The 22,684-nt window shown below is 45.3% G+C and overlaps 2 protein-coding genes across 4 annotated transcripts in view; one reads left to right on the forward strand and one right to left on the reverse strand.

The window, feature by feature from the left end:
* LOC311129748 (neuron navigator 3-like) overlaps positions 1-22,684 on the forward strand; it is a 753,845-nt gene that overhangs the window by 472,522 nt on the left and 258,639 nt on the right. The gene's annotated exons all lie outside the window — the stretch shown is intronic.
* The window catches only part of LOC311130019 (ATP-dependent 6-phosphofructokinase, liver type-like), a 70,982-nt gene that overhangs the window by 23,648 nt on the left and 24,650 nt on the right, over positions 1-22,684 (reverse strand). Inside the window, exons 6-11 of the mRNA XM_084162621.1 lie at positions 17,464-17,508; positions 17,270-17,378; positions 10,361-10,456; positions 9,139-9,231; positions 6,374-6,499; positions 6,090-6,154 (exon numbers count right to left, since the gene is read on the reverse strand). Of these exons, the coding sequence (XP_084018747.1) occupies positions 6,090-6,154; positions 6,374-6,499; positions 9,139-9,231; positions 10,361-10,456; positions 17,270-17,378; positions 17,464-17,508 (534 nt within the window). The remainder of the gene's footprint in view (positions 1-6,089; positions 6,155-6,373; positions 6,500-9,138; positions 9,232-10,360; positions 10,457-17,269; positions 17,379-17,463; positions 17,509-22,684) is intronic.

Consider the following 22,684-nt stretch of genomic DNA (forward strand, 5'->3'; position numbering starts at 1 on the left):
CTGGACGACGCTGGGCCAATTGTGCGGCGCCCCATGGGTCTCCCGGTCGCAGCCGGCTACAACAGAGCCTGGATTCGAACCAGGATCTCTAGTGGCACAGCTAGCACTGCGATACAGTGCCTTAGACCACTGCGCCACTCGGGTCGCGGTTTTGTCTCACCAGGGGTGATGGTCGGATTCGCGTTTATCGTCGAAGGAATGAGCGCTACACCGAGGCCTGTACTCTGTCATGGTCTGGGGCGGTGTGTCACAGCATCATTGGTCTGAGTTTGTTGTCATTGCAGGCAATCTCAACGCTGTGCATTACAGGGAAGACATCCTCCTCCCTCATGTGGTACCCTTCCTGCAGGCTCATCCTGACATGACCCTCCAGCATGACAATGCCACCAACCATACTGCTCGTTCTGTGCGTGATTTCCTGCAAGACAGGAATGTCAGTGTTCTGCCATGGCCAGCGAAGAGCCCGGATCTCAATCCCATTGAGCACGTCTGGGACCTGTTGTAGCGGAGGGTGAGGGCTAGGGCCATTCCCCCCAGAAATGTCCAGGAACTTGCAGGTGCCTTGGTGGAAGAGTGGGGTAACATCTCACAGCAAGAACTGGCAAATCAGGTGCAGTCCATGAGGAGGAGATGCACTGCAGTACTTAATGCAGCTGGTGGCCACACCAGATACTGACTGTTACTTTTGATTTTGACCCCCCCTTTGTTCAGGGACACATTATTCCATTTCTGTTAGTCACATGTCTGTGGAACTTGTTCAGTTTATGTCTCAGTTGTTGAATCTTGTTATGTTCATACAAATATTTACACATGTTAAGTTTGCTGAAAATAAACGCGGTTGACAGTGAGAGGACGTTTCTTTTTTTGCTGAGTATATATATACAGTGGGGAGAACAAGTATTTGATACACTGCCGATTTTGCAGGTTTTCCTACTTACAAAGCATGTAGAGGTCTGTAGACGGAATCTAAAACAAAAATCCAGAAAATCACATTGTATGATTTTTAAGTAAATAATTTGCATTTTATTGCATGACATAAGTATTTGATCACCTACCAACCAGTAAGAATTCCGGCTCTCACAGACCTGTTCGTTTTTCTTTAAGAAGCCCTCCTGTTCTCCACTCATTACCTGTATTAACTGCACCTGTTTGAACTCGTTACCTGTATAAAAGACACCTGTCCACACACTCAATCAAACAGACTCCAACCTCTCCACAATGGCCAAGATCAGAGAGCTGTGTAAGGACATCAGGGATAAAATTGTAGACCTGCACAAGGCTGGGATGGGCTACAGGACAATAGGCAAGCAGCTTGGTGAGAAGGAAACAACTGTTGGCGCAATTATTAGAAAATTGAAGAAGTTCAAGATGACGGTCAATCACACTCGGTCTAGGGCTCCATGCAAGATCTCACCTCGTGGGGCATCAATGATCATGAGGAAGGTGAGGGATCAGCCCAGAACTACACGGCAGGACCTGGTCAATGACCTGAAGAGAGCTGGGACCACAGTCTCAAAGAAAACCATTAGTAACACACTACGCCGTCATGGATTAAAATCCTGCAGCGCACGCAAGGTCCCCCTGCTCAAGCCAGCGCATGTCCAGGCCCGTCTGAAGTTTGCCAATGACCATCTGGATGATCCAGAGGAGGAATGAGAGAAGGTCATGTGGTCTGATGAGACAAAAATAGAGCTTTTTGGTCTAAACTCCACTCGTCGTGTTTGGAGGAAGAAGAAGGATGAGTACAACCGCAAGAACACCATCCCAACCGTGAAGCATGGAGGTGGAAACATCCTTCTTTAGGGATGCTTTTCTGCAAAGGGGACAGGACGACTGCACCGTATTGAGGGGAGGATGGATGGGGCCATGTATTGCGAGATCTTGGCCAACAACCTCCTTCCCTCAGTAAGAGCATTGAAGATGGGTCGTGGCTGGGCCTTCCAGCATGACAACGACCCGAAACACACAGCTAGGGCAACTAAGGAGTGGCTCCGTAAGAAGTATCTCAAGGTCCTGGAGTGGCCTAGCCAGTCTCCAGACCTGAACCCAATAGAAAATCTTTGGAGGGAGCTGAAAGTCCGTATTGCCCAGCGACAGCTCCGAAACCTGAAGGATTTGGAGAAGGTCTGTATGGAGGAGTGGGCCAAAATCCCTGCTGCAGTGTGTGCAGACCTCGTCAAGACCTACAGGAAACGCATGATCTCTGTAATTGCAAACAAAGGTTTCTGTACCAAATATTAAGTTCTGCTTTTCTGATGTATCAAATACTTATGTCATGCAATAAAATGCAAATTAATTACTTATAAATCATACAATGTGATTTTCTGGATATTTGTTTTTGATTCCGTCTCTCACAGTTGAAGTGTACCTATGATAAAAATTACAGACCTCTACATGCTTTGTAAGTAGGAAAACCTGCAAAATCGTCAGTGTATCAAATACCTGTTCTCCCCACTGAATGAATGAATGAATGAATGAATGAATGAATGAATGAATGAATGAATGAATGAATGAATGAATGAATGAATGAATGAATGAATGAATGAATGAATGAATGAATGAATGAATGAATGAATGAATGAATGAATGAATGAATGAATGAATGAATGAATGAATGAATGTATGTATGTATGTATGTATGTATGTATGTATATACACATACATACACATATACATACATACACACACTACCGTTCAAAGGTTTGGGGTCACTTAGAGAAATGTCCTTGTTTTCGAAAGAAAACTGTTGTACTGATTAAAGAAGCAATAAAACTGGCCTTCTTGAGACAGATTTCCAGCTACAATAGCCATTTACAACATTAACAATGTCTACACTGTATTTCTGATCAATTTGATGTTATTTTAATGGACAAAAAAATGGCTTTTCTTTCGAAAACAAGGACATTTCTAAGTGACCTCAAACTTTTGAACGGTTGTGTGTATATATATATATATATATATACACACACACACACACACACACACACACACACACACACACACACAGTACCAGTCAAAAGTTTGGACACACCTACTCATTCAAGGGTTTTTCTTTATTTTTACTATTTTTTACATTGTAGAATAATAGTGAAGACATCAAAACTATGAAATAACACATGGAATCATGTAGTAACCAAAACAGTGTTAAACAAATCAAAATATATTTTATATTTGAGATTCCTCAAATAGCCACACTTTGCCTTGATGACAGCTTTGCGCACGCTTGGCATTCTCTCAACCAGCTTCATGAGGTAGTAACCTGGAATGCATTTCAATTAACAGGTGTGTCTTTTAAAAGTTAATTTTTGGAATTTCTTTCCTTCTTAATGCGTTTGAGCTAATCAGTTGTGTTGTGACAAGGTGGGGGGTATACAGAAGATAGCCCTATTTGGTAAAAGACCAAGTCCATATTATGGCAAGAACAGCTCAAATAAGCAAAGAGAAACAATAGTCCATCATCACTTTAAGACATGAAGGTCAGTCAATACGGAACATTTCATGAACTTTGAAAGTTTCTTCAAGTGCAGTCGCAAAAACCATCAAGCGCTATGATGAAACTGGCTCTCATGAGGACCGCCACAGGAATGGAAGACCCAGAGTTACCTCTGCTGCAGAGGATAAGTTCATTAGAGTTACCAGCCTCAGAAATTGCAGCCCAAATAAATGCTTCACAGAGTTCAAGTCACAGACACATCTCAACATCAACTGTTCAGAGGGGACTGTGTGAGAATCAGGCCTTCATGGTCGAATTGCTGCAAAGAAACCACTACTAAAGGAAACCAATAATAAGAAGAGACCTGCTTGGGCCAAGAAACACGAGCAATGGACATTAGACTGGTGGAAATGTGTCCCTTGGTCTGGAGTCCAAATTTGAGATTTTTGGTTCCAAACGCTGTGTCTTTGTGAGACGCGGTGTGGGTGAACGGATGATCTCCGCATGTGTAGTTCCCACCGTGAAGCATGGAGGAGGAGGTGTTATGTTGTGGGGGTGCTTTGCTGGTGACACTGTCTGTGATTTATTTAGAATTCAAGGCACACTTAACCAGCGTGGCTACCACAGCATTCTGCAGCGATACGCCATCACATCTGGTTTGGACTTAGTGGGACTATCATTCGTTTATCAACAGGACAATGACCCAACACACCTCCAGGCTGTGTAAGGGCTTTTTTACCAAGAAGGAGAGTGATGGAGTGCTGCATCAGATGACCTGACCTCCACAATCCCCCGACCTCAAACCAATTGAGATGTTTTGGGATAAGTTGGACCGCAGAGTGAAGGAAAAGCAGCCAACAAGTGCTCAGCATATGTGGGAACTCCTTCAAGACTGTTGGAAAAGCATTCATTGACCTATTTTCAATGCCCTGGCTGAGGGAAGGAGGTTTATTTGAACAGTGAGAGACAGAATAACAACAAAAATATCCAGAAAAACACATGTCAAAAATGTTATAAATTGATTTGCATTTTAATGAGGGAAATAAGTATTTGACCCCCTCTAAATCAGATAGATTTCTGGCTCCCAGGTGTCTTTTATACAGGTAACGAGCTGAGATTAGGAGCACACTCTTAAAGGGAGTGCTCCTAATCTCAGCTTGTTACCTGTATAAAAGACACCTGTCCACAGAAGCAATCAATCAATCAGATTCCAAACTCTTCACCATGGCCAAGACAAAGAGCTCTCCAAGGATGTCAGGGACAAGATTGTAGACCTACACAAGGCTGGAATGGGCTACAAGACTATCGCCAAGCAGCTTGGTGAGAAGGTGACAACAGTTGGTGCGATTATTCGCAAATGGGAGAAACACAAAAGAACTGTCAATCTCCCTCGGCCTGGGGCTCCATGCAAGATCTCACCTCGTGGAGATGCAATGATCATGAGAACGGTGAGGAATCAGCCCAGAACTACACGAGAGGATCTTGTCAATGATCTCAAGGCAGCTGGGACCATAGTCACCAAGAAAACAATTGGTAACACACTACACCGTGAAGGACTGAAATCCTGCAGCGCCCGCAAGGTCCCCCTGCGCAAGAAAGCACATATACATGCCCGTCTGAAGTTTGCCAATGAACATCTGAATGATTCAGAGGAGAACTGGGTGAAAGTGTTGTGGTCAGTTGAGACCAAAATGGAGCTCTTTGGCATCAACTCAACTCGCCGTGTTGGGAGGAGGAGGAATGCTGCCTATGACCCCAAGAACACCATCCCCACCGTCAAACATGGAGTTGGAAACATTATGCTTTGGGGGTGTTTTTCTGCTAAGGGGACAGGACAACTTCACCGCATCAAAAGGACGATGGACGGGGCCATGTTCCGTCAAATCTTGGGTGAGAACCTCCTTCCCTCAGCCAGGGCATTGAAAATGGGTTGTGGATGGGTATTCCAGCATGATAATGACCCAAAACACACAGCCAAGGCAACAAAGGAGTGGATCAAGAAGAAGCACATTAAGGTCCTGGAGTGGCCTAGCCAGTCTCCAGACCTTAATCCCATAGAAAATCTGTGGAGGGAGCTGAAGGTTCGAGTTGCCAAACGTCAGCCTCCAAACCTTAATGACTTGGAGAAGATCTGCAAAGAGGAGTGGGACAAAATCCCTCCTGAGATGCGTGCAAACCTGGTGGGCAACTACAAGAAACGTCTGACCTCTGTGATTGCCAACAAGGGTTTTGCCACCAAGTACTAAGTCATGTTTTGCAGAGGGGTCAAATACTTACTTCCCTCATTAAAATGCAAATCAATTTCTAACATTTTTGACATGCGTTTCTCTGGATTGTTGTTGTTGTTATTCTGTCTCTCACTGTTCAAATAAACCTACCATTAAAATTATAGACTGATCATGTCTTTGTCAGTGGGCAAACGTACAAAATCAGCAGGGGATCAAATACTTTTTTCCCCTCACTGTATATTTTGATTTGTTTAATACTTTTTTGGTTACTACATGATTCCATGTGTTATTTCATAGTTTTGATGTCTTCACTATTATTCTACAATGTAAAACAATAGTAAAAATAAAGAAAAGCCCTGGAATGAGTAGGTGTGTCCAAACATTTGACTGGTGTATATCATATTCATAAGATATTTGACATCTCTAACCTTCCTCTCAGTTGGATGGCTTCATCAAACCTCTTTTCATTCATGGCCTTCTGAACCTCTTTAGTCTACAGGCAAGACACACATCATATAATCATACCATCATCAGAATTCCATTTGTGCAAATCCCTCTCACAACCTCCCTCAAACTGTATTGCTCTGTTGCAGAGTTTGAGAGAGGAACTGTGAAAGGGATTAGATTTACAGACAGAACACATTCAGGACTGTTTATTGTCAGGATAATTTTCTTAGTGGTTTGTCAGTTCTGGAACAGGAAGTTACCTCACCATCTGTACACCCTCCATAAGAGGCAGGCGGATAGCCTGGTTTCCTGACAGGCCGATGACACAGGCTGGGGTCTCTGGAGTGGCCTCTAACAGAGCGACTACTGCCTCCACTCCGATCTTACTGCTCTGTGGAATAACAACCAGGAGGTGCTGGTGAGTACAGGGCACAGGGGAGGCCCGTAGGCCTTTGGACTTTTGAACACCTGTAACTGCGGTTGCCTGCAATCTAGAGCCTTAAATGATAACAAATAAAATAACAAATAAAAACATGTATTATTATTATTTTTTCAGTATATTTATTACGTAGTGGCGCACCAGTCCACAAGCTGGCACAGTCCCACCCTGCATTCACTATGGCACCCTCTGGCAAACACCACCCTACTCCAATATGAACCAAACACCACCCTACTCCAATATGAAGTCTACCATCCTGGCACCGGCGAAGATGGCGGCCTCGCAACTAGCTCTTAGGAAACTTTGCGGTATTTTGTTTTTTTTATGTATTATATTTTACATTATTAGCTCAGAAAGTGTTTTGTATCATTACATACAGCCGGGGAAAACTATTGGATATCAGAGCGGCGGTAACTCACCAGCATTACGACCAGGAATACGACTTTCCCAAAGCAGATCCTTTGTTTGCTCTCCCCAGGGCAACTGAACTGATTCCAGCGGCTGACCCAAAACATCGCCGGCGGAGGAGAGGCACTCGGAGCGGCCTGCTGGTTCGACTTAGGAGGCGCGCACACCACCCACCGCTTCCAAGTATACTACTCGCTAACGTTCAGTCTTTGGATAACAAGGTTGACGAGCTCCGGGCAAGGATTTCTTTCCAGAGAGACATCAAGGCCTGTAACATACTTTGTTTCACGGAAACATGGCTCTCCTGGGATATTCTGTCGAAATCGGTCCAGCCAGAGTGGTTCTCAGTTCATCGCACAGACAGGAATAAATATCTCTCCGGGAAGCAGAAGGGCGGAGGTGTGTGTTTCATGATTAACGACTCATGGTGTAATTGTAGTAACATACAGGAACTCAAGTCCACCTGTTCACCCGACCTAGAATACCTCACAATCAAATGCCGACCGTATTATCTCCCAAGATAATTATCTTTGGTTATAGTCACGGCCGTGTATATCCCCCCTCAAGCCGATACCACGACGGCCCTCAAAGAACTTCACTGGACCTTATGCAAACTGGAAACCACATATCCTGAGGCTGCATTTATTGTAGCCGGGGATTTTAACAAAGCAAATTTGAGCACTAGGCTGCCGAAGTTCTATCAACATATCGACTGTTGTACACGGGCTGCTAAAATCCTCTACCATTGCTATTCGAACTTCCGGGATGGTTATAAGGCCCTCCCCCGCCCTCCTTTTCACAAATCTGACCACAACTCCATTTTGCTCCTCCCTTCCTATAGGCAGAAACTCAAACAGGAAGTACCCGTGCTAAGGACTATTCAACGCTGGTCTGACCAATCGGAATCCACGCTTCAAGATTGTTTTGATCACGTGGACTGGGATATGTTCCGGGTAGCTTGCGAAATAATTTAGACGTATACACTGAAACGGTGACTGAGTTTATCAGGAAGTGTATAGGTGATGTTGTGCCCACTGTGACTATTAAAACCTACCCTAACCAGAAACCGTGGATAGATGGCAGCATTTGCGCAAAACTGAAAGCGCGAACCACCGTTTTTAACCATTGCAAGTTGACTGGGAATATGGCAGAATACAAACAGTGTAGCTACTCACTCCGCAAGGCATTTAAACTGGCAAAACATCAGTACAAAGACAAAGTGGAGTCGCAATTCAACGGCTCAGACACGAGACGTATGTGGCAGGGTTTACAGCCAAGTTCCTTGGCATACAAATCACTGACAAACTGAAATGGTCCACCCACGCAGACAGTGTGGTGAAGAAGGCGCAACAGCACCTCTTCAACCTCAGGAGGCTGAAGAAATTCAGCTTGGCACCTAAAACCCTCAAACTTTTACAGATGCACAGTTGAGAGCATCCTATTGGGCTGTATCGCCGCCTGGTACGGCAACTGCACCGCCCGCAACCGCAGGGCTCTCCAGAGGGTGGTGCGGTCTGCCCAACGCATCACCGGGGGCAAACTACCAGCCCTCCAGGACACCTATAAAACCCGATGTCACAGGAAGGCCAAAAATATCATCAAGGACATCAACCACCCGAGCCACTGCCTGTCCACCCCGCTATCATCCAGAAGGCGAGGTCAGTACAGGTGCATCAAATCTGGGACTAAGAGAATGAAAAACAGCTTCTATCTCAAGGCCATCAGACTGTTAAATAGCCATCACTAGCACATTAGAGGCTGCTGCTGTCTATTGAAATCACTGGCCACTTTAAGAAATGGAACACTAGTCACTTTAATAATGTTTACATATCTTGCATTCCTCATCTCATATGTATATACTGCATTCTATTCTATAATATTCTACTGTATCTTAGTCCATGCCGCTCTGTCATTGCTCGTCCATATATGTATATATTCTTAAATTCCATTCCTTAATAGTTTTGTGTGTATTGGGTATATGTTGTGAAATTGTTAGATCTTACTTGTTAGATATTACTGCACTGTCGGAGCTAGAAGCACAAGCATTTCGCTACACCCGCTATATAATCTGCTAAACACGTGAATGTGACAAATAATATTTGATTTGATCCAGAAGTGAAGTCTAGGGAGTGTTAGACAGGTGTATGAAGCGTTAAGGAGCCAAATCATGTCCTGTAACTCACCAGCACCCTGTCGAAGGCCGAGGGTGTCCCCCCTCTCTGTACATGACCTAGGACAGTGACCCGGGTGTCATAACCCAGCCTCTTCACCACCAGCTACAGATGGAGACATAAGACAGAGAGACAGTCAGACAGTAGGGAATAGACAGAGACAGTCAGCCAGTCAGACAGTAGGGAATAGACAGAGACAGTCAGCCAGCCAGTCAGGGAATAGACAGAGACAGTCAGCCAGTCAGCCAGTAGGGAATAGACAGAGACAGTCAGCCAGTCAGCCAGTAGGGAATAGACAGAGACAGTCAGCCAGTAGGGAATAGACAGAGACAGTCAGCCAGTCAGCCAGTAGGGAATAGACAGAGACAGTCAGCCAGTCAGTCAGGGAATAGACAGAGAGACAGTCAGCCAGTAGGGAATAGACAGAGACAGTCAGCCAGTCAGACAGTAGGGAATAGACAGAGACAGTCAGCCAGTCAGCCAGTAGGGAATAGACAGAGACAGTCAGCCAGTCAGCCAGTAGGGAATAGACAGAGACAGTCAGCCAGTAGGGAATAGACAGAGACAGTCAGCCAGTCAGACAGTAGGGAATAGACAGAGACAGTCAGCCAGTCAGCCAGTAGGGAATAGACAGAGACAGTCAGCCAGTCAGCCAGTAGGGAATAGACAGAGACAGTCAGCCAGTCAGCCAGTAGGGAATAGACAGAGACAGTCAGCCAGTCAGTCAGGGAATAGACAGAGAGACAGTCAGCCAGTCAGCCAGTAGGGAATAGACAGAGACAGTCAGCCAGTCAGCCAGTAGGGAATAGACAGAGACAGTCAGCCAGTCAGTCAGGGAATAGACAGAGAGACAGTCAGCCAGTCAGCCAGTAGGGAATAGACAGAGACAGTCAGCCAGCCAGTCAGTAGGGAATAGACATGGAGAGAGGAGCAGTCAGACAGCCAGCCAGGGAATTGACATGGCGACATGGAGAGAGGAGCAGTCAGCAAAGGGAACACAGATGTTTATACAGTCATGGGTGCATCCCAAATGGCACCCTATTCCCTATATAGTGCACTACTTTAGACCAGAGAATGGCACCCTGTTCCCTATATAGTGCACTACAAAGGGAACAGGGTGACATTTGGGACCCATTCATATTCATAGTCCCACACTGTGATTAACATTGATGCAGTTTATCAGGGTTTCATATAAAGACAGAGGAACATAGAATGAGCTGGTTAAAATACGCACATCCTTGACGTAGCTTGAAGATATGGGTTCACCAGCTCTGTTGATGGCCCCTTCAGCGATGATCACAATGTTCAGCCTGGAGCCCTTACTGCGACTCTGCACACACACACACACATCCCACACACACATCATACTAATGTATTAATGACACTATGCACACACACACACACATCATACTAATGTATTAATGACACTATGCACACACACACACATCATACTAATGTATTAATGACACTATGCACACACACACACACACACATCATACTAATGTATTAATTACACTATGCACACACACACACACACACACTACACCAGTGTCTTTCAGTGTATTTGGCTCGTATAGCATATAACAGAACATAGAACAGAACCTAGAATAGAACAGAATATAGAACAGAATATAGAACAGAACAGAATATAGAACAGAACAGAATATAGAATAGAACAGAATATAGAACAGAACATAGAACACAATATAGAACAGAACACAATATAGAACAGAACAGAATATAGAACACAATATAGAATATAGAACAGAACATAGAACACAATATAGAATATAGAACAGAACATAGAACACAATATAGAATATAGAACAGAACATAGAACAGAACAGAATATAGAACAGAACACAATATAGAATATAGAACAGAACATAGAACAGAACAGAATATAGAACAGAACAGAATATAGAATATAGAACAGAACATAGAACATAATATAGAACAGAACAGAATATAGAACAGAATATAGTACACAATATAGAACAGAATATAGAACAGAACAGAATATAGAACAGAATATAGAACATAATATACAGTTCTATACTGCGATGCAGTGGTCTAAGGCACTGCATCGCAGTGCTAACTGTGCCACTAGAGATCCTGGTTCGAATCCAGGCTCTGTCGCAGCCGGCCGCGACCGGGAGACCCATGGGCGGCGCACAATTGGCCCAGCGTCGTCCAGGGTAGGGGAGGGAATGGCCGGCAGGGATGTAGCTCAGTTGATAGAGCATAGCGTTTGCAACACCAGGGTTGTGGGTTCGATTCCCACGGGGGGCCAGTATAAAAAAAATAAAAAAATATGTATTCACTAACTGTAAGTCGCTCTGGATAAGAGCGTCTGCTAAATGACATGAATGTAAATGTGCTTTTCCCACATTTTGTTACGTTACAGCCTTATTCTAAAATTGATTAAATTGTTTTTTTCCTCATTAATCTACACGCAATGCCCCATAATGACAAAGCAAAAACAGTAAAAAATTAAATAAAAGGAAATGTATTACAAATAAAAAACGGAAATATCACATTTACATAAGTATTCAGACCCTTTACTCAGTACTTTGTTGATGCACCTTTGGCAGCAATTACAGCAGCGAGTCTTCTTGGGTATGACGCTACAAGCTTGGCACACCTGTATGTGGGGAGTTTCTCCCATTCTTCTCTGCAGATCCTCTCAAGCTCTGTCAGGTTGGATGGGGAGCGTCGCTGCACAGCTATTTTCAGGTCTCTCCAGAGATATTCGATCGGGTTCAAGTCCGGGCTCTGGCTGGGCCACTCAAGGACATTCAGAGACTTGTCCCAAAGCCACTCCTGCGTGGTCTTGGCTGTGTGCTTAGGGTCGTTGTCCTGTTGGAAGGTGAGTAGGTTTTCATCAAGGATCTCTCTGTACTTTGCTCCGTTCATCTTTCCCTCGATCCTGACTAGTCTCCCAGTCCCTGCCGCTGAAAAACATCCCCACAGCAGGATGCTACCACCACCATGCTTCACCGTAGGGATGGTGCCAGGTTTCCTCCAGACATGACGATTGGCATTCAGGCCAAAGAGTTCAACCTTGGTTTCATCAGATCAGAGAATCTTGTTTATCATGGTCTGTCAGTCCTTTAGGTGCCTTTTGGCAAACTCCAAGCGGGCTGTCATGTGCCTTTTACTGAGGAGTGGCTTCCGTCTGGCCACTCTACCATAAAGGCCTGATTGGTGGAGCGCTGCAGAGATCGTTGTCCTTCTGGAAGGTTCTCCCATCTCCACAGAGGAACTCTGGAGCTCTGTCAGAGTGACCATCGGGTTCTTGGTCACCTCCCTGACCAAGGCCCTTCTCCCCCGATTACTCAGTTTGGCCGGGCGGCCAGCTCTAGGAAGAGTCTTGGTAGTTCCAAACTTCTTCCATTTAAGAATGATGGAGTCCACTGTGTTCTTGGGGACCTTCAATGCTGTGCCTCGACACAATCCTGTCTCGGAGCTCTATGGACAATTCCTTCGACCTCAGGGCTTGGTTTTTGCACTGACATGCACTGTCAACACTGGGACCTAATACAGACAAGTGTGTGCCTTTCAAAAACATGTCCAATTAATTGAATTTACCACAGGTTGACTCCAATCAAGTTGTAGAAACATCTCAAAGATGATCAATGGAAACAGGTTGCACCTGAGCTCAATTTCGAGTCTCATAGCAAAGGGTCTGAACACTTACGTAAATAAGGTATTTCTATTTTTGTTATTTTTAATAAATTAGCAAAAATGTCAAAAAACCTGTTTTCACTTCATTTTTTTATTTATTTAATCAATTTTAGAATAAGCCTGTAACGTAACAAAATGTGGAAAAAGTCAAGGGGTCTGAATACTTTCCAAATGTAGAACAGAAGAGGATAGAATATAAGCTCAACATGTTCTGAGACTGTGAAGATGGTAAATTACCCTTTAATGGTGTCAGACCAAGGCTCTGCATCTGTCCTCATCCTCGACCTTAGTGCTGCTTTGTGGTACTTTTTACCCCTTTTTCTCCCCAATTTCGTGATTTCCAATTGGTAGTTACAGTCTTGTCCCATCGCTGCAACTCCCGTACGGACTCGGGAGAAGCGAAGGTCAAGAGCCGTGCATCCTCCGAAACACAACCCTGCCAAGCCACACTGATTCTTGACACACTGATCACTTAACCAGGAAGTCAGCCGCACCAATGTGTCAGAGGAAACACTGTACAGCTGGCGACCGAAGTCTGCGTGCATGCGCCCGGCCCGCCACAAGGAGTCACTAGAGCGAGATGGGACAAGGACATCCCGGGCAACCACACCCTCCCCTAACCCGGACGATGCTGGGCCAATTGTACGCCGCCTCATGGGTCTCCCGGTGGCGGCCGGCTGCGACACAGCCCGGGATCGAACCAAGGCCTTAGACCGCTGCGCCACTCGGGAGGCCCCTTAGCGCTGCTTTTGACACCATCAATCACCACATTCTTTTGGAGAGATTGGAAACCCTAATTGGTCTACACGGGCAAGTTCTTGCCTGGTTTAGATTGTATCTGTCAGAAAGATACAGTGGCTTGCGAAAGTATTCACCCCCCTTGGCATTTGTTCTATTTTGTTGCCTTACAACCTGGAGTTAAAATTGATTTTTGGGGGTTTGTATCATTTGATTTACACGACATGCCTACCACTTTGAAGATGTAAAATAAATAAAAAACTAACTATTCACCCCCCCAAAGTCAATACTTTGTAGAGCCACCTTTTGCAGCAATTACAGCTGCAAGTCTTTTGGGGTATGTCTCTATAAGCTTGGCACATCTAGCCACTGGGATTTTTGCCCATTCTTCAAGGCAAAACTGCTCCAGCTCCTTCAAGTTGGATGGGTTCCGCTGGTGTAAAGCAATCTTTAAGTCATACCACAGATTCTCAATTGGATTGAGGTCTGGGCTTTGACTAGGCCATTCAAATACATTTCAATGTTTCCCCTTAAACCACTTGAGTGTTGCATTAGCAGTATGCTTAGGGTCACTGTCCTGCTGGAAGGTGAACCTCCGTCCCAGTCTCAAATCTCTGGAAGACTGAAACATGTTTCCCTCAAGAATTTCCCTGTATTTAGCACCATCTATCATTCCTTCAATTCTGACCAGTTTCCCAGTCCCTGCCGATGAAAAACATCCCCACAGCATGATGCTGCCACCACCATGCTTAATTGTGGGGATGATGTTCTCGGGGTGATGAGAGGTGTTGGGTTTGCGCCAGACATAGCGTTTTCCTTGATCTCCCACATGCCTTTTGGCAGTCTCCCACACCAAATGTGTTTGCTTATTTTATCTTTAAGCAATGGCTTTTTTCTGGCCACTCTTCCGTAAAGCCCAGCTCTGTGGAGTGTACGGCTTAAAGTGGTCCTATGGACAGATACTCCAATCTCCGCTGTGGAACATTGCAGCTCCTTCAGGGTTATCTTTGGTCTCCTTGTTGCCTCTCTGATTAATGCCCTCCTTGCCTGGTCCGTGAGACTCTGGGGCCTTTCAGAACAGGTGTATGTATACTGAGATCATGTGACACTTAGATTGCACACAGGTGGACTTTATTTAACTAATTATGTGACTTCTGAAGGTAATTGGTTGCACCAGATCTTATTTAGGGGCTTCATAGCAAAGGGGGTGAATTCATATGCACCCACCACTTTTCCATTATATATATATATATTTTTTTTAAAGTTATTTTTTTCATTTCACTTCACCAATTTGGACTATTTTGTGTATGTCGATTACATGAAATTACATTAAAATCCATTTCAAATACAGGTTGTAATGCAACAAAATAGGAAAACCCAAAGGGGAATGAATCAGTCTTTGTGGATGGTTCGTCTTCTGACAAATCAATTGTTAGTTCCGGTGTTCCTTAAGGTTCCGTTTTAGGACCACTATTGTTTTCACTACATATTGTACCTTTTGGTGATGTCATTCGGAAACACAATGTCAACTTCCACAGCTATGCGGACGACACACAGCTGTACATTTTGATGAAATGGTGAATCCCCAAAATGGCCCACCCTGGAAGCCTGTGTTTCAGACATAAAGGAAGTGGATGGCGGCAAATGTTTTACTTTTAAACTCAGACAAAACAGAGATGCTAGTTCTAGGTCCCAAGAAACAAAGAGATCTGCTGTTTTATCTAACAATTAATGTTGATGGTTGTCTCAAATAAAACTGTGAAGGACCTCGGCGTTACTCTGGATCCTGATCGCTCTTTTGACGAACATATCAAGAATATTTCAAGGGCAGCTTTTTTCCATCTTTGTAACATTGCAACTTGCTCCTACCTATCTCTCTGATTTGGTCCTGCCGTACATACCTACACGTACGCTACGGTCACAAGACGAGGCCTCCTTATTGTCCCTAGAATTTCTAAGCAAACAGCTGGAGGCAGGGCTTTCTCCTATAGAGCTCCATTTTTATGGAATGGTCTGCCTATCCATGTGAGAGACGCAGATTCGGTCTCGACCTTTAAGTCTTTACTGAAGACTCATCTCTTCAGTAGGTCCTATGATTGAGTGTAGTCTGGCCCAGGGGTGCGAAGGTGAACGGCAAGGCACTGGAGCGACGAACCGCCCTTGCTGTCTCTGCCTGGCCGGCTCCCCTCTCTCCACTGGGATTCTCTGCCTCTGACCCAATCACGGGGGCTGAGTCACTGGCTTACTGGTGCTTTCCATGCCGTCTCTAGGAGGGGTCTGTCACGTCGTGCCAGGGTTTTTTGCGCTACACTCGACTTGAGAGGGTTGAATCACTGACGTGATCTTCCTGTCCGGTCTTGTGCCCCCTCGGGCTTGTGTGGTGAAGGAGGTCTCTGTGGGCTATACTCAGCCTTATCTCAGGGTAGGAAGTTGGTGGTCTGTTGATATCCATCTAGTGGTGTGGGGGATGTGCTTTGGAAACATAGGTGGGGGTATATCCTGCCTGGTTGGCCCTATCCGGGGGTATCGTCGGACGGGGCCACAGTGTTTTTCCTAGCCACCGTGCTTCTACATCTGCATTGCTTGCTGTTTGGGGTTTTAGGCTGGGTTTCTGTATAGCACTTTGTGACATCTGCTGATGTAAAAAGGGCTTTATAAATACATTTGATTGAAATTTGATTGACGTAAACCTGGCTGCCCATTCCACTTCCTGGAGATCTACTGTCCTGTGGGTTTCCAGTCCAACCCTAATTTAACACACCTGATTCTACTTATTAGCTGCTCAACAAGACCTTAACTAGCTGAATCAGATATGCTAAATTAGGGTTGGACTGAAAACCTACAGGACGGTAGATCTCTAGGAAGAGGGCTGGGCAGCCCTGACATAAAGTGTTGGTCCCATGTTTCACGGTCCTCTGTAGCTCAATTGGTAGAGCATGGCGCTTGTAACGCCAGGGTAGTGGGTTCGATCCCCGGGACCACCCATACGTAAAACAAATGTATGCACACATGACTGTAAGTGGCTTTGGATAAAAGCGTCTGCTAAATGGCATGTTATTATATTATTACTATCATCTGAAAAAGAAAATCCCAGACATTTTCCAGACGCACAAAAGCTCATTTCTCGCAAATGTTGGGCCACATTTGTTTACATCCCTGTTAGTGAGCGTTTCTCCTTTGCCAAGATAATCCATCCACCTGGCAGGTGTGGCATATCAAGAAGCTGATCATTACACAGGTCTTGTGCTGGGGACAATAAAAGGTACCTCTAAAATCTATATTAAGGAGTATTTCTGTCTGTAATATAGACCTTTTGTGGGGGAAAAACTCATTCTGATTGGTTGGGCCTGGCTCCCAAGTGGGTGGACCTAGTCCTCCCAGGCCCACCAATGGCTGCGCCCCTGCCCAGTCATGTGAAATCCATAGATTAGGGCCTAATTTATTTATTTCAATTGACTGATTTCCTTATATGAATATGTAACTCCGTACTATCTTAGAAATTGTTGCATGTTGCGTTTATATTTTTGTTCAGTATAGAACAGAACAGGATAGAACAGGACAGGACAGGACAGGATAGAACAGAACAGGATAGAACAGGACAGGACAAAACAGGACAGGACAGAACAAAACAGGACAGGACAGGACAGAACAGGACAGGACAGAACAGGATAGAACAGGACAGGACAGGACATCGAACTATTCCCAGCCCCAGTCTCACATGCTCCAGACGGGCACACATGTGGTCCTCCCAGCCCTCTAATGGTGGAGCCTCTGGGATGAAGAGCCAGTCTGCTCCGGAAGCCAGCGCTGACACCAACGCTAGATACCTGCAGAGAGAGAGAACGTTAATGCAATGGAATAGCCTGTTTTAGAGAAGTTACCACAACATTAACGTAGCGGAACTTAACTTACCCACAGTGGCGCCCCATGACTTCCAGGACAAATGTACGCTGGTGGCTGTAAAAAAAAAACTTCATAATCAGAACTGATTTAAAAAGCATTATAGTACAAACCACATTAATGTTGTCATAGAACTTAAGAACTGAACTTACGCTTCTCACACACACTGCTGCTACTCTGTTTATTATCTATCCTGATTGACTAGTCACTTTTACCCCTACCTACATGTACATATTACCTCAACTACCAACACTGCTGCTACTCTGTTTATTATCTATCCTGATAGACTAGTCACTTTTACCCCTACCTACATGTACATACTGTATTGTGTGTAGATTGATGAGGAAAAAATAACAATTTAATCCATTTTAGAATAAGACTGCAACGTAACAAAATGTGGAAAAAGTAAAGGGGTCTGAATACTTTCCGAATGCACTGTATACTGACATACACAGTCATACACATACTCAGTCATACATACCTGTACAGGGTCAGTTCCAGTACCATATTAACAATGTGCAGGGATACTGGAGTGATGGAGGTGGATATGTATAGGGGTCAGGTGACTATATACAGGGTCAGTTCAATACCATATTAACAATGTGCAGGGATACTGGAGTGATGGAGGTAGATATGTATAGGGGTAAGGGGACAGGGATACTGGAGTGATGGAGGTAGATATGTATAGGGGTAAGGGGACAGCGATACTGGAGTGATGGAGGTAGATATGTATAGGGGTAAGGGGACAGCGACACTGGAGTGATGGAGGTAGATATGTATAGGGGTAAGGGGACAGGGATACTGGAGTGATGGAGGTAGATATGTATAGGGGTAAGGGGACAGGGATACTGGAGTGATGGAGGTAGATATGTATAGGGGTAAGGGGACAGGGATACTGGAGTGATGGAGGTAGATATGTATAGGGGTCAGGGGACTATATACGGGGTCAGTTCCAGTACCATATTAACAATGTGCAGGGATACTGGAGTGATGGAGGTAGATATGTATAGGGGTAAGGGGACAGGGATACTGGAGTGATGGAGGTAGATATGTATAGGGGTAAGGGGACTATATACAGGGTCAGTTCCAGTACCATATTAACAATGTGCAGGGATACTGGAGTGATGGAGGTAGATATGTATAGGGGTAAGGGGACTATATACAGGGTCAGTTCCAGTACCATATTAACAATGTGCAGGGATACTGGAGTGATGGAGGTAGATATGTATAGGGGTAAGGGGACTATATACAGGGTCAGTTCCAGTACCATATTAACAATGTGCAGGGATACTGGAGTGATGGAGGTAGATATGTATAGGGGTAAGGGGACAGGGATACTGGAGTGATGGAGGTAGATATGTATAGGGGTAAGGGGACAGGGATACTGGAGTGATGGAGGTGGATATGTATAGGGGTAAGGGGACAGGGATACTGGAGTGATGGAGGTAGATATGTATAGGGGTAAGGTGACAGGGATACTGGAGTGATGGAGGTAGATATGTATAGGGGTAAGGTGTCTAGGCATCAGGATATAAGATAAACAGAGTAGCAGCAGCGTATATGATGATAGTATGTGAGTGTGTGTAGAGTCAGTATAAATGTGTGTGTGAGCAAATGGAGTGTGTGTGTGTGCGCGTGTGTGTGTTGGAGTGTCAGTGTGTGTGAGTGTGTGTGTGAGTGTGTAGGGCCCTGCATAGAGACAGTGCAAAAATAAAAAAACAAGATCATCCGTGTAGCCATTTTGTTAACTATTTAGCAGTGTTATTGCTTGGGGATATAATAATAATAATAATAATAATGCCATTTAGCAGACGCTTTTATCCGAAGCGACTTACAGTCATGTGCGCATACATTTTTACGTATGGGTGGTCCCGGGGATCGAACCCATTACCCTGGTGTTACAAGCGCCGTGCTCTACCAGCTGAGCTACAGAGGACCAGAGAAGCTGTTCAGGACCCTATTGGTGTCAGAGCTACAGAGGACCATAGAAGCTGTTCAGGACCCTGTTGGTGTCAGACTTGATGCTCCGGTACCTCTTGCCGTGCGGAAGCAGAGAGAACAGTCTATGGCTTGGATGGCTGGAGTCTTGAACGATTTTCCCGACCTTCCTGTCACACCGCCTGATATAGAGGTCCTTGATGGCAGGGAGCTCGGCCCCAGTGATGTACTGGGTTGTCCGCACCACCCTCTGTAGCGCCATGCGATTGAAGGCGGTGCTGTTGCCATACCAAGCAGGGATGCAGCAAGTAAAGATGCTCTCAATGGTGCAGCTGTAGAACTTTATGAGGATGCCAAACATTTTACACCTCCTGAGGGGGAAGAGGCGCTGTCACGCATTCTTCACTACTGTGCGTGTGTGTGTTTGGACCATTTGAAGTCCTTAGTGATTTGGACACCGAGGAACTTGAAGCTCCGACCTGCCTCACTGCAGCCCCTTTGATGTGGACGGGGGCGTGCTCGGCCCCACACTGCTAAGTCTCTGACCTCCTCCATGTAGTCGGACTCATTGCCGTCGGTGATCAGCCCTACCACCGTCATGTCGTCAGTGAACTTGATGATGGTGTTGGTGTCGTGTGTGAACAGGGAGTACGGGAGGGGACCAAGCACACCAGAGGAGGCTGGTGGGAGGGGCTATAGGAGGAGGAGCTCATTGTAATGGCTGGAATGGAACCAATGAAACGGTATCAAACATACAGAAACCACGTTTGACTTCGATCCATTTATTACATTCCAGCCATTACAATGAGCCCCTCCTATTGCTCCTTCCACCAGCCTCCACTGAAGCACACACCCCTGAGGGGCCCCCGTGTTTAGGGTCAGCGTGGCAGGTATGATGTTGCCTACTCTCACCACCTGGGGAAGGCCCGTCAGGAAGTCCAGGATCCAGTTGCAGAGGGAGGTGTTCAGTCCCAGGGTCCTAAGCTTGAATGCTGAACTGTAGTCAATGAACAGCATTCTCACATCGGTATTCCTCTTATCTAGATGAGTGAGGGCCATGTGAAGTGCAATTGAGATTGCGTCGTCTATGGATCTGTTGGGGCAGTAGTCATTGTGGCATGAAGCATTAGAGTTCTGGAACAGGAATGATGGTGGTCACCTTAAGACATGTGGGGACTACAGACTGGGACAAGGAGAGGTTGAAAAATAACCGTGAATACGATTTCCGATTTATACGAAATTGTTTGACTACAGAGGTAGCAAAACTGTACTTCAAATCTATGATACTCCCCCACTTAACATACTGCTTGACTAGTTGGGCCCAAGCTTGCTGTACAACAGTAAGACCTATTCAGTCTGTCTACAAACAGGCTCTCAAAGTGCTTGATAGGAAGCCCAATAGCCATCATCACTGTCACATCCTTAGAAAGCATGAGCTCCTGAGTTGGGAAAATCTTGTGCAATACACCGATGCATGTCTTGTATTCAAGATCCTAAATGGCTTGGCTCCCCCTCCACTCAGTATTTTTGTTAAACAGAAAAACCAAACATATGGCAGCAGATCCACAAGGTCTGCCATGAGAGGTGACTGTGTAGTTCCCCTAAGGAAAAGCACCTTTAGTAAATCTGCTTTTTCTGTGAGAGCTTCCCATGTCTGGAATACACTGCCATCAGACACACACAACTGCACCACATATCACACTTTCACAAAATGCTTGAAGACATGGCTAAAGGTCAATCAGATTTGTGAACATGGTCCCTAGCTGTGTGTTGCCGCTTTCCATGTCTGTTGTCTGTAACTTGTGAGGTGTGGAAACATTTTGTTGCTTTTATGAATTTTGTCTTGCTGCTTTTTGTTCTATGTTGCTCGGTCTGTATGCTACGTCTTGTTTGTCCTATGTTGCTATGTCTGTATGCTATGTCTTGTTCTATGTTGTTATTGTCCATATTGTAATTGTTTTTAATAACCTGCCCAGGGACTGCGGTTGAAAATTAGCCGGCTGGCTAAAACCGGCACTTTTACTGAAACGTTGATTAATGTGCACTGTCCCTGTAAAAATAAACTCAAACTCAAAACTCAACTCAAACTCAATATGCCAGCCAGCTGTTCTGCGCATGCTCTGAGAATGCACCCAGGCATACTGTCTGGCCCCTCCGCCTTGCAAGTGTTCACCTGAATAAAGACCTTACTCAAGCCGGCCTCTGAGAGCGAGATCACCCAGTCCTCTGGGTCGGTGGGGGCCCTCACGCACGGTACGGGGTTGTTATTGTCGAAGCGTGCATAAAATGCATCGAGTTCGTCTGGTAGATAGGCATCGTTGGGCAGATCACAGCTGGGTCTTCCTTTGTAATCTGTAATTGACTGCCACATGCTGCGTCAGAGCTGTGTAATATGATTCCACCTTATTCCTATATTGTTCTTTTGCTCGTTTGATGAGTCTGTAGTGGTCGTAATTTGACTTCTTGCACTTGTTCCTGTCCTCAGCCATAATCTCAGGGTTGTCTTTGTGCGGTAGCCCTGTCCTTTAGCTTTGATTGGGGAAGCAGCAAACCATTACTGTGGGAACATCGTCAACGCTGCATTTCCTAATGAAGCTTGTGACGGAGGTGGTTAGCGCGTCGATGTTGTTGGGGGAGTCTCGGAACATATTCCAGTCAGAGCTAGCAGAGCAGTCCTGTAGCATAACCTCCGATTCTGGAGACCATTTCTCAACAGAGCGAGTCACAGGTACTTCCTGTTTGAGCGTCTGCTCGTAAACAGGAAGCAGGAGTATGGAGTCATGATCTGATCTGCCGAATGGAGGACGAGGGAGGGTCTTGTATGCTTGCTTGTGGGTAGAGTAACAGTGGTCTATGAGTTCATCGCCCCTAGTGGCGAGGGAGAAGTGTTGATGGAAGTTGGGCACAACGTGTCTTAATGATGCGGAATTAAAATTGCCGTCAACAACATTTCCTGCTTGTTTAGAGCCTCATATAGTTCACCAGCTTGTTATATTTCTTGTCCTGAGGTGGAATGTATACAACAGTCACGATAACAGCTGAAAACTCCCCGGGAGGTAGAAGGGTCAGCATTTGACCATCAGGTATTCCAAGACGGGTGAACAATGGGTAGAGACATCCACTGCACTCGAGTCAGAACACCATTTGTCGTTGATGAAGAGGCAAACCCCTCCCCCTCTCTATTTCCCTGACTCCACTGTTTTGTCCACTTGGTGAATGGAAAATCCATTGTGTTGGATAGCCATGGGGGGTATCTTCTCCGAAGGCCATGTTTCAGAAAACAGAGAATATTGCA

Source organism: Coregonus lavaretus (assembly GCF_964263955.1).
Source record: "Coregonus lavaretus genome assembly, chromosome: 5".
In the NCBI taxonomy this organism is placed as follows: Eukaryota; Metazoa; Chordata; class Actinopteri; order Salmoniformes; family Salmonidae; genus Coregonus; species Coregonus lavaretus.